Here is a 13,519-nt window from a genome sequence, read left to right on the forward strand (position 1 = left end):
AGAACTCCAACTTAGCAAAGTTACATATTAATTTTAGTTTTTATGTTTTTTTGTTTATCCCAAATGAAAACGGTTGGTCCTAATGCATACCAAATTTGGAATACCACAAAACAACTTATAAGTTTTTATTCAAAGGCATTCATTCATAGAAACCATGACCACATGCCACTTAATTTATCGCAAATAAGCATAAATAGCTATTCGTAACCATTTGATCCTTGATTAAAAATCATTTCCTTCCTTGTATATAGCGAAGGGGATTTTTTTTTTTCAAATAAAATGGGATTTATAATGTGAGTATTAGAATTTTTCTTGGTAAAAAACAATATTTTTGTTGATTCTCCTTAAATTGTTCTAACTTCTCCTTAAAATTTAGATAAACTAATGTGGAGCAGAAATTTAAAATAAACCATATATAAATCATGAAACAATCAAATTGATGTGTGGATTTAACTCTTTTTGATTTCTTAAGTTTGCAAATTGATACGGTTGGAAACTATTAATTTGCCTTCTTATAATTCTACAACCCACTTACAATTAAAATTAAGTACAAATGACATACATTTATTTTTGTATTTAAGAGTCTAAATTTCAGGTTTTGGATTTGGTTTGTACAAAATGTAGTATACTATTGTATTAAATTGTATTCAAATTTACACAAACTCAAATGAAAGCCCTAAATTTAGGCTCCCAAATATTATCTTAGATATCCATGGAAATGCACAAGAACTAATGGATTTTGAACATACATCTTGCTTTAAAGTTTTTTCAATTCCAAAAGGCATGCATGATGTAATGCATCCTCAATAAAATTAGATGCTAAGTAATTTGTAACCCATTGTTGTACCATTTCCTCTATAATTAGTAATTTGATTTTCTGTTGGAATTGGTGTATTCCCAAGAAGGGGGGTGAATTGGATTTTAAAAACTTTTACTAGGTTATGTTTAAATCCACAAGCAGTATAGCGCAACCTAGGGTTTTTCTAAACATATGCCAATTATCCAACAATATAAAACTGAGCAGATAAATAAAATAGTTATAATAGACTCAGTATTTCACAACCATTCAAAACATGTATGTAAAGTAATCAAGATAATACATAATACTATACATGTACAGAAATTAAAGTGCGAAGATAAGGGAACACACGATATGATATCGAGGTTCGATCACTACCTATGTCCCCGCCTCAAGCTAACAAGTAAGAGGATTCCACTAAGTTGTTCACTTGAGTGGAGTGACAACGTTTACAACGCCTTACAGGATGGTGCACCTAATTCTCCTAACCGGGTCTTAACCAGTCCGGTACTCTCCTAAGCGGGTCTAAGCAAATCCGGGACTATTCACAGGGCTAGTCTCTCTCTTCTGACCATATGTCAAGAATACAACAGATAATCAAATAGTTTTTGTGTACAAACAAAATGCTTCTTACACAAAGCAGATATGTACCAATAAACACAAATACACTCACGTATGATATGAAATCAATTTCAATGTGAGAAGGTGATTTTTTCAAAATGATTTATGCAATCTTTGAGTTAGATGTATATGATAAAACACTTCAAAGATGCCAACCTTAATAAAAATTTTCTTCCAAAAATATTTTTCAATTGAAGTGTAGGGGAACCTAGAATTTTGCACTCAAATTAATATATGCCCAAATAATAATAATTGATCTTTAAAAAAATATGCAAAGTATACTTTAAAAATCTTCAAATTCTCAAAAGCAATCTCGAGAAATATTTTTCAAAATGAAATATAGGAGATTTTAGAGCTATGCCCAAAAACGAATTCTTGCAACAAAGGCAAGATAAGCTTTATGAATCTTGCAATAGAAATGCAAAAGTTTCACAAGTTAGAAAAATATTTCTTCCAAGATATTTATCAAAGAAATATGTGGAGAAACTCAACTTATACTCTCAAGGAATGATTTTAAAAAATAATAGCAAATGAGAGTAAATGATATTTGTTATGAAAAACAAATGCCCAAATAAATTTGTTCTTGAAAAGATTTTCAATGTAATGAGTATGAGAGAGTATAAAGGAATGAAAAAATCAAAAATATTTTCAGAGGATTTGCAATCTAATCTTTTGTTTTAAAAATGTATAATGGAGGGGTATATATAGAGTTTGAGGGAATTTTGACCGTTAGGGACATATTAGGGATTTTAGAATTTATTTAATGAAAAATTAATCCTAATTACTGCAGTAAAAATATGTGAACCCGAGAGGTTCGGTCGCCCGGTTCATAGAGTCAATCGTCCAAACAGACTAATAGACAAAATTGGGTTCGGTTGGCTGAGCAAGGCACTGATCAGGCGAACCAAGGTGATTTTCCAAACCTTTGTAGGCTTGGTCGCTCGGTTTAGGATTCAGTTTGCCTATTCTTGACCTTTGATCGCCCGGTGTGATTTTGAACTATAGATTTGGGAGGCCAGGGTAGATAAGGAAGCTCACCTTTAAGGTTTGGTCGATTGTGGGCGTTTTAGTTCAAACAAGGTCGGTCACCCAAGCCTCAATCAACTTGTTGACTTTTGGCCCATTTGGTCGACCAAGGCAATTATAACGCCCTAAGGTCGGTCGCCCGAAACCCTTTCAAAACACAAGTTAGGTCTTGATTTTTATTTAGAAGTCACCTCTGTTCACATAGGTATAACTTTTAAGATATAGGGGATTTTTCATGAAGAATCTTAGGGACCTAAAGTCAATCTATGACCTTGGCTTTTTAATTGAGCCCAAAAGTCCAACGTCGGTCGACCGTCTTGTTTAAGGTCTTTTGATTTCCTTACGGTCCGTCTACGGTCATCACTGAGCTTTCATCATACCATGCATGCCAAACTTTATTACAAACCAAAATATAAATACTAAATGCATTTACACTTAAAATAAGTATCTTCTTCTTCTTCTTTTGCTCCTTTGATCATGGAATACGTTAGACGGTATGATCGTTATGTCTCTCATGCTTCCATCAATCCTCTCTTATGTGTGTGTTATTCTGAATTAATGACCTGTTCAAATACTAGGCACACACATTAGTTCCAAGTGCTTTGTCAGAATCAAAACAGGATTTGGACTCAAAAAGTCAATATTTTCTAACCAAGTAATAGTACTAATAGTCGATGAATGTATATGACATTAGTGATGTAAATGTATAAAAGCCTCATTATACTACTCTTATTATTGATTGTAATTTTTTTTATTTACTTGTGATTAGAACATTTATTAATTGTTATGTCAACTTAGTTGTTTAGGAATCAAGTGAAGTAAGAAAAAAAATGATCTAGGTCCTTTGTGATATATGATTAAAGAGTTTAGGCCTTGAATTTACGCTCATAAGAGTATTGGTTCTTGTTTAGTAATAGACCTATATTTTAGGTCTTTTAAAAGTTTACTCATTCTTCTCTATTGTTTGTAAGTTAAATTGGAAAAAATAATAAGTGGTTGTCATATTTGAATTTGTTTTGCTAGTTTCATTAAAACATGTTTTTTTTTTTTATCACATTTGTGCCTATTAAGTTAAAATGCAAGTATTTTTTTATTTTCTTGAAATGTGTTATTTCTTTTTTGTTTTGCACATTATTATTTTTTTTTATTTTTCAAACTCAAAATAATATAATTTATTTATTTAATTGAGCTTTGCAAACGACTGATCATAGTTACAATTGCTTCTTCTTTATTTTATTTTTTGTTTTTAGGTATAAGCTCAGGTGGTAAGGAGGTTCACCAGACGGCCTTGGACAAAGGTGAAGTCTAAGGTTCAAACCCTGCCACTTGCAGCACACATCCTTGATTTACCTCCTACGTGTTGGCTGAGGGCATAGCTGGCATAGGCGTGGGATTAGTTTGGCGTGTAAATCTAGGAAACCCAACATATCCAAAAAAAAAAAAGGAAGTGTTGACTTTTTGAGTCTAATGCTTGGTTTTGATAATGACAGACTATAAGATTCTTATGTGTTTATCCAATGTTTGAGTAGGCTTGATATGTTAGCACACACATAAAGAGACTGAAAATGGAAGCCAGAAGAAACTCGAAGGACATGTACATCAGCTGACATAATCCAAGGAAGTCACAAAAATAAAGAAGATTGAAGACATTTAAATTTCACTTGTATTGCATTTAGTTTTTTCTATTTAGTCTGTAATAGTAAATAGGAAATGGTCTATAATAATTAATGCATTGCATGCATGATATGGATAAAAGCTTAGTGATAACCATAGACTGACCATAAGGGGCCACTGAACCTTAGGAATCACCCTTCGGTTGATCGATGCCATATTTTTTTAGGGTATATGCTCAAAAGACCTAGACTGACCTTAGGACTCCCTATACTTCATAAAAATATGCCCTATAGTCTTAACATTAATCATTATATGAATAGGAAAAATTTTATAAGAGAAAAAGGACCAAAATGCCTAAGGATGACATGTTCGGTCGATCAAACTCAGTTCTACTAAGATCCTCAGTCAACTGAAGCCCAACGGGGTCAACATGTTGACTACTCGGTCGATCGACCAGAAGAATATATACAAGCCCTGGTCGATCGAACTTCCCTGGGTCAACATATTGACTTTTTGGTCGATCGATCAGAAGATGAACTCCAATGCTCTAGTCAACCGAACATCCTCAGGAGAAGCCCCAACAACCCGGTCGACCAAACTACCTAGTTCAAAATCACCTAGTCAACCGAACTGCGTGAAATTGAAAAATCGCCCTTGAGACCCTTAGTCCGGTCGACCGAACTCTCAGTTCAAATTTTGCATAGTCGACCGAACCATGTGACTTGATCAACCAAACCTTAAGTTTGGTCGACTGGTACTCTCGAGTTGGTGAGAATTGTTGAGGTTAAAACTCAGTTAAAATTTTATTAACCTCATTTAAATTTTTCCAAAAATCCCTAATATGTCCCTAACGGTCTAATTTCCTAAGAAGTCTATATATATCTCCTCATAACTCAAAATCTTTGAACATATTTATTGCATACTTTGTTTTAGATCAAAGATCATATATCATTATTTTTGGCAAAGATCATTTGAAGGGAAAAGCCCTAGGTTCTCCTACACATTTTTATTGAAATATATATTTTTGGAAAAAATTTCTATTAGGGTTAATCTTTGAAGTACACTTATCATAAATATCTTTATTTAAAGATTAGTTTGAGAAAATCATCATACTCACATTGAGCTTTAATTCATATCATATGTGAGGGCATTATTTGGTTGAGCATATTGGTACAAATTTGCTTGGAGTAAGAAGCACTTTACTTATACGCAATTTATATTAAATTTGTTGTATTCCAGGCGTAGGCCTGAAGAGGGAGACTAGCCTTATAGAATAGTCCCAGACTAGCTTAGACCCGGTTAGGAAAGCTAGGTGCGTCATCCTGGTAAGGCGTGTTTGTTGAAGTCAGCCCCTTTAATTGACCTGGTTGTAATCGGTGCCGCTCCACCTGTTAAGTGAGTCATAGTAGAATCCTTGTGTCTGTGTGCCAAGGCGGGGACGTGGGCAGTATTGGCCGAACCCCGATAACTTATTGTGCGTGTTCTTTATATTTCTGCAATTTATTTACTGTACGTGTATGTTATATTGTTAATGTTGCGCATGATTTAATTTCTACACGCTTTATTTATCTGCGCATTTGAAATATATAGATAGACCCTAGGTTGCGAATATACTGCTGTTAGATTAGCTAAACCTAGGAATAAATTTTAAAATTTCAATTCACCACCCCTTTTGGGAATACACCAAAGCAAACAAAAAGCAATTTTTTTTTTTTCATATTGCAATAAATTGTGGACTTCTTTCTTAAAACTTCTATTTATGAATTCAATCAAACTTTTAGTTCCAATAAACAAAGTAAATAATTTTGAATATTTAAATAGTTAGCATTGTATTTTGTAAAATTCAACCATCTATTTAACTCAAATAATAAAGAAACAATTGGATATATAACATTTCATAAATTTTTGAGAAATGTTGATTTTTGTTGTGTATTTTAAATTTAGGCCACATATATGTCTTTGTACATAAACAAACAAACAAACAAAACCAAGCCTTAATCCCACTAAGTGAGGTTAGCTATATGAATCCTTTTCTACCAATTTATGCGATCATTGACAATTTCTTTTGATAGATTCAAGGATATTAAATCCTTACTCACTATCTCCTCCGAAGTTATTTTAGGTTTACCCCTACCCCTTCAACTGCCCTCCACAGTAACTAAGACACTCTTCCTCATAGGTACACTATAAGACCTACGTTGCAAGTGTCCATACCATCTGAGTCGTCCCTCCCTTATACTATCTTCTATAGGAGCTACACCTAACTTATCACGAATATGTTCATTCTTTAATTTATCTTTCAATGTTATACCACTCATCCATCTAAGTATTCTCATCTCGACAACTTTTACTCTTTGGATATTATGTTTCTTTGTCGCCCTACATTATGATCCATATAGCATAGTTGGTCTTATAACTGTCCTATAAAACTTCTCTTTCAATTTTAAGGGTATTCTACGATCACATAGCACATTTGAAACACTTTTCCATTTTCACCCAACATGCTTTAACTCTATGCATTACATCATATTCAATTTCTCTTTCAGCTTGTATAATAGATCTAAGGTATCGAAATCTACAAGTGTTATTTATTTCTTCATCATCAAGTTTAACTTTGTCTCCAATAATCCTCCTATCATTACTAAAATTACATTTCATATATTCTATTTTATTTCTACTTATCCTAAAGCCTCTAGATTCCAAAGCTTCTCTCCATAATTCAAACTCAGCCTGTACTCCGTCCCTAGTTTCGTCAATTAATACAATATCATCAGCAAACAACATACATCATGGAACCTCATTTTGAATACTCTTAGTCAATTGGTCCATCACTAAAGTAAAAAGATAAGGACTCAAAGCAGATCCTTGATGTATACCTATGGTAATAGGAAATTCTTTAGTTTCTCCATCTATACTCCTTACACTAGTCATTACTCCATCGTACATATTCTTAATGACATCGGTATACCTACAACATACACTTTTTTTTTTTTTTTTTTTTTATAAAACTCACTATAGAACTTCCCTGGGTATCCTTTTATATGCTTTCTCAAGGTCAATAAATATCATATGCAAGTCCTTTTTCTTTTCCCTAAATTTTTCCATTAATCTTCTTAAAAGATAAATAACTTCTGTGATAGATCTTCCAAGCATAAAACCAAATTGATTTTTTGAGATCTTCGTTTATAACCTTAATCTTTGTTCAACTACCTTTTCCAATAGTTTCATTGTATGACTCATAAGTTTAATTCCACGATAATTATTACAATTTTAAATATCTCCTTTATTTTTGTATATAGGTATTAAAGTGTTTTTCCTCCATTCATCTGACATTTTCTTAATTTTTACAATTGTATTAAATAAATTAGTTAACTATATAATTCCGCTATCACCCAAGCATTTCCAAACTTCAATTAGGATGTTATTTGGTCCCATAACTTTCCCATTTTTCATCTTTTTTTAGTGCAAACTTAACTTCGTTACCTCTAATTTTGCGAATAAATCTTATATTTTTAGTCTTTTCCTCATTTGACAATTCTTAGTTTAAGTCTTCTATTTGATTTTCATTAAACAACTTACTAAAGTAACTTCGTCATCTTTCTTTAATATCTCCGTCCTTAACCAAGACAATATCATCCTCACTTTTTATACATTTTACATTTCCTAAGTCCTTACTCTTCCTTTCTCTAACTTTAGCAAGTTTTAATATATCTCTTTTCCCTTCTTTGTACCTAATCTGTCATACAAGCTATTAAATAATCTATATTTAGCTTCACTAACAGCTCTTTTTGCATCTTTTCTTGTCTCCTTATATTTTTCAAAGTTATCTCTGTTTCCATATTTTTGTCACGTTTTATACCAAATTCTTTTTGTCTTTATGATTTTTTGTACATCTTTATCCCACCATCAACTCTCTTTTTTATTCGAGAATCTTCTCACTGATTCACCTACAATCTCTTTTGCCATCTTTTTAATAGAACTAGCTAATTTATTCCAAAGAGTATTTGTATCTACCCTATTCTCTAAGGTCCCATCCCCATCTTTGATAATTTTATCTTTAAATTTTATTATATTTTCTACTTTTAGGTTTCACTATCTAGTTCTCCTACACTGGTTTATTTTATTCTTTTTCTTCTATTTTTTAATACATATATCTACCACTAAGACTCTATGTTGTGTTTTTAGGCTTTTACTTGAAATAACTTTACAATCATTGCATGATAAACAATCTACCCTCTTAGTTAAAAAAAAATCTAGTTGACTTCTATTTTGTCCACTTTTAAATGTTATTTAAGTGTTCTTTTCTTTTCTTAAAACAAGTATTCATTATGCTAAAATCCTATGACATAGCAAAGTCTAATATCATCTCGCCAGACTCATTTTTGTCTCCATACCCATGTCCTCTATGTATCCTTTCATAATTTTTATAATCTCTTCCAACGTGTCCATTCAAATCTCCTCCTATAAATATTTTCTTAGTCCCTGGTATGTCTTGTATAATACTTTCCATATCTTCCCCAAATTGTCTCTTAAGATTTTTTGCTAAGCCAACTTGAGGAGCATAAGCACTAATGATATTTATTATCTCTTGTCCTAATACCATCTTGATTTTTATAATTCTATCTCTTACTCTAGTTACATCCACAATGCTATCTTTTAAGTTTTTGTCTATAATAATGCCTACTCAATTCTTATATTTTTCTTTTCTAATGTACCAAAGTTTAAATCCTGATTTATCGATTTCTCTAACTTTCTCCCCCATCCACTTAGTTTTTTGAAGGCAAATTATATTAATTATTCTTCTAATCATTGTATCCACAATTTTCATGATTTTACCCGTAAGTGTCCCTATATTCCAAGTTGCTAATCTAATCATAGTTCCCTGAACTAACTTCTTTACTTGCCCATGTCGAGAATGATGCAGGAACCCTCGCATATTTGACACTGTACCAAGTGCCGACATGACGCGTCGCTTCGGGGTGACGACCTAGCCTACCCTTGCCCACTTTTTGTTACACCCGAGTGGTTCAAGTACAACGCGTCGCTCGTAGGGGACGCCCCAACAAATATTCGGTAAGGATTCATATCATTGTGATCTGACAAATTTTATACTGGCTGTCAGCTACCTAATACAACCCTCTTCCTTAACCCGGGCTTGAGACCGGCTATGTGTGAAAAAATTAGGACATTAAGTGCATCACAGGCGGAGTTGTCTTTGTACAGATAAAATAGAAAAATATTTCTATTTGTTGAAATTCTGTATATAAAATTTTGCCATTTTAAAAATAAATTTGCTTAAAAGATTTATTGATGAAACATTCTTTTCAATTTTCATTAAGACAAACTTGGAGGGATAAACAAATGTTATCATTGGAAATAGGACATTGTATATTGGTCAAAATATTAATTAATGGTAGATGAATAATTCTAAAATAAAAATATTTTCGAGACACTATTAAAAATTATTTATTAGCATAATGTTGAAAATTTTAGCATAAAAATTATTACAGGAGTTAAATTAAAATTCTCCAAACATTTCTTTCTTTTACATAATGATAATGTTGTGGAAATTTTAAAGGAGCTCAAAAAATTTGATCTTGAAGTTGTATAAATTTCATGATTCCCTTATGCTGCATTTGATTAATACAAATCCAATTTTAAGGTCTCTCTCCAAACACTTGATTAATATTTTTACTACAATTAAAATTTAAATAATACAAATTGTGTCATAGTCTTATTTATTTAGGGCAAGGTGTAAATATTTTTCTTATGTGCCAAACTTATTTTCAAACTCAAATTTTCAAAATTTATAAAAATTTAAATTCAGAAAATTAATTCTAAAATCCTGGGCAATACAAATGTTTTTAAAATTACAATAGGGGTTACACACTTAGTTAATCAACTTCCATATTATTATTTTCAATGGAAACACTCCCAATTTGAGCTTTAGTTTCTTAAAATATGCACAATCCCAATTTGAGCTTTAATTTTAAAAACTATGTATTTAATATTTGTAATTTTTTACTAGGCAAAATCCATCAATACTCCCTAAGTTTTTTTTTTTTTTTGAAAATGACGTTCAAACTCCTGTGTTTTCAAAAATTACCAAAGAACTCCTTGAGGTTATTTTTTTTTTTTTTTTGATAAAATGAATCTTTAATTTTTTGATTGTTGGTCAACCATTAATTATATGTGAAAAAAGCTAATTTTAACTATAATAAAGTAATATATTAAAATTATATCTGTTTAAAAAATTAAATTTAAAAAATGGTGAGTATAATCTCTTGAAAACTAACTGAATGATTCAAATACGTAATTGATTTTCAAATTAACTGTCTATCTAGTTTACTTATTTTGGATTAACCAATTGAGATCATCATAACGAAAAAATTCTATTATTATTCTCAATTTTTTTTAAAAAAATGAGAAAAATAAAAATTACTAACAAATTATAAAAATACTTAATAATTATAGTACTACAAAATGTAATAACTAAACAAAACATAAAACAAATAAAATATTATTTAACATTTTTTAATTCAAGTAACTTATCAAATTATAGTGTTAAAAAAAAATCATTTGAACTTTTAGAATTCATTCTTTATAAATTAAAATTATAAAATTGAATGTCAATTTTTGTTTGTGTAAAAATATGAATGCTAAATGAATAAAAAAAAAAAACTCAAATTTATATTAATTGATTGACCATTGTTTTGAGACAATTCATTGACTTTTTGTAGTTTTATTTGAGTTGTTATGTTATTAAATATGATATTCAGCGAAACTCAAAGAGTAAGTTGCAATTCAAGGCGATTTTTTAAATTATATTTTATTTTTTAAAGATATATTTAGTGATTTAATTTGCATAAAATCTATATAATAAATATTTTGTAGCAATATCATTATTGAAGTATTTTTTTTCTAATTTATTATTTATTTATTGTATTTTTATTTTTAAACTAATTTAACATATTTTCATGCTTATGCCAACTGATGACCTAACTATGTTGAGTATTCAATTCATTTATAAGTAATTTTAAAAAATATATATTTTAATTTTATTTATTAAATTAATATTATTTTTTTTAATTTATCTTATTAAAATTTAGTGGAGGGATAAATTTATCATTTTAATAAAGAAAAAATTTTAATTTTTTTTTAAAATATAATTGCTGACTATCAATTAATAATGTGAAGGTTTACTTTATCAATAAAATTTTGAGATAGTTTTTAAGAATTGTTGAGGTGGAAAAGTTAGGGAATGTTATTAGATTTTAATTATTTTTATTTTAAATTTTGTGGTCCCGATCACAATCACATGGAAGCTCTCTAGTTTCCGGTCTAAGTAAGTGCAGCATAATATTACCCACTCAAACCCCTGTAGGCTGTAGTCGTTTCCTGGTTCGCACCTGTACAGCGCTTTCCACCTGCAAATTCCAAGTGTCACCTCTCCCTCCCGAGCGGTTCGCACTCCCTTGGTCTTTCCGCCCTGTCCAAACTCCACTTCTACCGCAACAATGGTGACCTCGAAGACAGACCCTCCGCTCCAATCTCCCCTCAAGATGGACTCCCTCACTCACATCGACCTTAGCACCATGTCCCAGTCCGAGCTTCACTCCCTCTCTCTCACCTCCTCCGCCGCCTTTGATCTCAAGAACACCGACGACGTCGTCGTTCCCAAAATTGACCGTTCCATCTTCAACGAAAGCGCCGGCAGCCGCCGCCAGACATACTCCCGTCCTCGCCCAGCCCCCCGCAACTCCAACTCCGCCACCACTGTCCCCGGCCACCGCCGTCGATTCGCTGGCCTTCTACCGGCCCATAAAGCTCCTCCAGTCGCCGCCGACGACCTCGAGCGCTCCGAAAACAAATGGATCGTCAACTGCCTCAAACATCTCATTAGCGACGCCGATAACTCGAATTCGAATGCGAATGTGGTGGATTCTACTTCTGCACCGCTAGTTGTTGCTGGAAATGCGAACGCAGGGGGAGAACCGGCGGAGGTGGAGAGGCGTGCGGCGGTTGATGCTGGGGAAATGCAAATTGTTGTGAGCACTGGCGAGAGGAAGAGAAAGAGAGGTACAAAAGCTGGGCTGGGAGTGCATGGTGTCGTTGAGGTGGGGATGTCTATGGAGGTTGTGAATAAAAATGGGGCTGCTGTTGATCTTGATGCGCTCGCCGATGCAGAAGATCCATACGGTGAGGAATTGCGGAGGAGGACGGTGGGTATGGAAAGTGAAGCAGAGTTGCTAGGGTTCTTGAATGGTTTGGGCGGGCAGTGGGGAAGTAGGAGGAAGAAGAGGAAAATTGTGGATGCTTGTGAGTTTGGAGATGCATTGCCGATCGGGTGGAAGCTTTTGATCGGCCTCAAGAGGAAAGTGGGCAGAGTGTCCCTGTATTGCCGCAGATACATAAGGTCAACCTTTGTTTATGGTTTTCACCTTTGCTTTTATTAATTTGGTTATGAATTATTGTGAACTCAGTTTTAAATCTTTGTTATGCCAAATTCATATTAGTTATTGTGAGAACAACATGATTTTATCTTATGCTTTTAATGATTTTGTACGGCAGTATGAAGGGTGATCTATATGGCAGTACATGCGGTTTATTGCTGCTAAAAATTTGTGCCGCACCATTTTGGCTAAATTGCGAGTTGCTGTTTTGGGACTTCAGCATGAAATATGGAGAATAGTTTTAGAATGTCAAATATTTGCTGTTGATAATTGCTGATGATTTAATCTTTAATTGCATGTCCAGGGCTTTTGTGCTTTCTGCCCTTGAGAGACTTCAGTACGTCATTGCATTTATTTGATTCAAAGCTATGTATTTGTGTTGTGGAATTGTCTTCATGAGTCCTGTTTGCCTGCTTGTTACAGGCTTATTTTAACCTTTTTTTTTTTAGTCAAAATTTAGTTGGGAAAGCCTCTCAATGTTTGTAACTGGACAATATAAAATCCCTAATGCTGTTTGTTCACCTCTTTTTTATTTTATTTTATTTTTTTTAAAGTTTTTTTTTATAATCAAAGTGCTAAGGGCAATATGAGTATTTGTTATTGCAAATTTATTACCCTCTCAGTGGAGATGATCCTTTATTTTTATTTTTATTTTTTATTTTTTGGTGGGGGTGGGAAGAGAAAAATTAAGGAGAAGAAGTTTCTTTACATATTACTGCAAATATGCAATGAAAATGAAATTCCGTTCAAAAACCCTTGTTCAATAAACCCAAGCTTTCAGTGTTAAATTGGAAGATGTGAAAAAAATAGTTAATTTGTGAGGAAATGAGTAAAAGTTAAGTTTTTATTTATTTTGTTTGGCAAGTGTTAGATTGTTTCTGCTCGTATTTTGTTCAATTTATTTTTACATTTAACTAAAAATAAAAAGTGAGGATGATATTGTCTTGGTTAAGGATGAAGACATAAAAGATAGATGGCGAAGTTACTTAAGTTATTTAATGAAAAC

At 32.3% G+C, this 13,519-nt stretch overlaps 1 protein-coding gene across 3 annotated transcripts in view; it reads left to right on the top strand.

Moving 5' to 3' along the window:
- Window positions 1-11,437: 11,437 nt before the first annotated feature.
- LOC131163774 (uncharacterized) overlaps window positions 11,438-13,519 on the top strand; it is a 41,557-nt gene continuing 39,475 nt past the window's right edge. For 2 of the 3 annotated variants that reach the window (XR_009139118.1, XR_009139117.1), the window contains exon 1: window positions 11,454-12,476. Coding sequence is in view for 1 of the 3 variants with exons in the window: in XM_058120513.1 (XP_057976496.1) it covers window positions 11,578-12,476 (899 nt within the window). In the remaining 2 variants the exon portion in view is untranslated. Of the gene's footprint in view, window positions 12,477-13,519 lie in introns of all 3 variants that reach the window. The other variant, XM_058120513.1, reaches the window with a different exon arrangement.

Source organism: Malania oleifera, chromosome 9 (genome assembly GCF_029873635.1).
Source record: "Malania oleifera isolate guangnan ecotype guangnan chromosome 9, ASM2987363v1, whole genome shotgun sequence".
In the NCBI taxonomy this organism is placed as follows: domain Eukaryota; kingdom Viridiplantae; phylum Streptophyta; class Magnoliopsida; order Santalales; family Ximeniaceae; genus Malania; species Malania oleifera.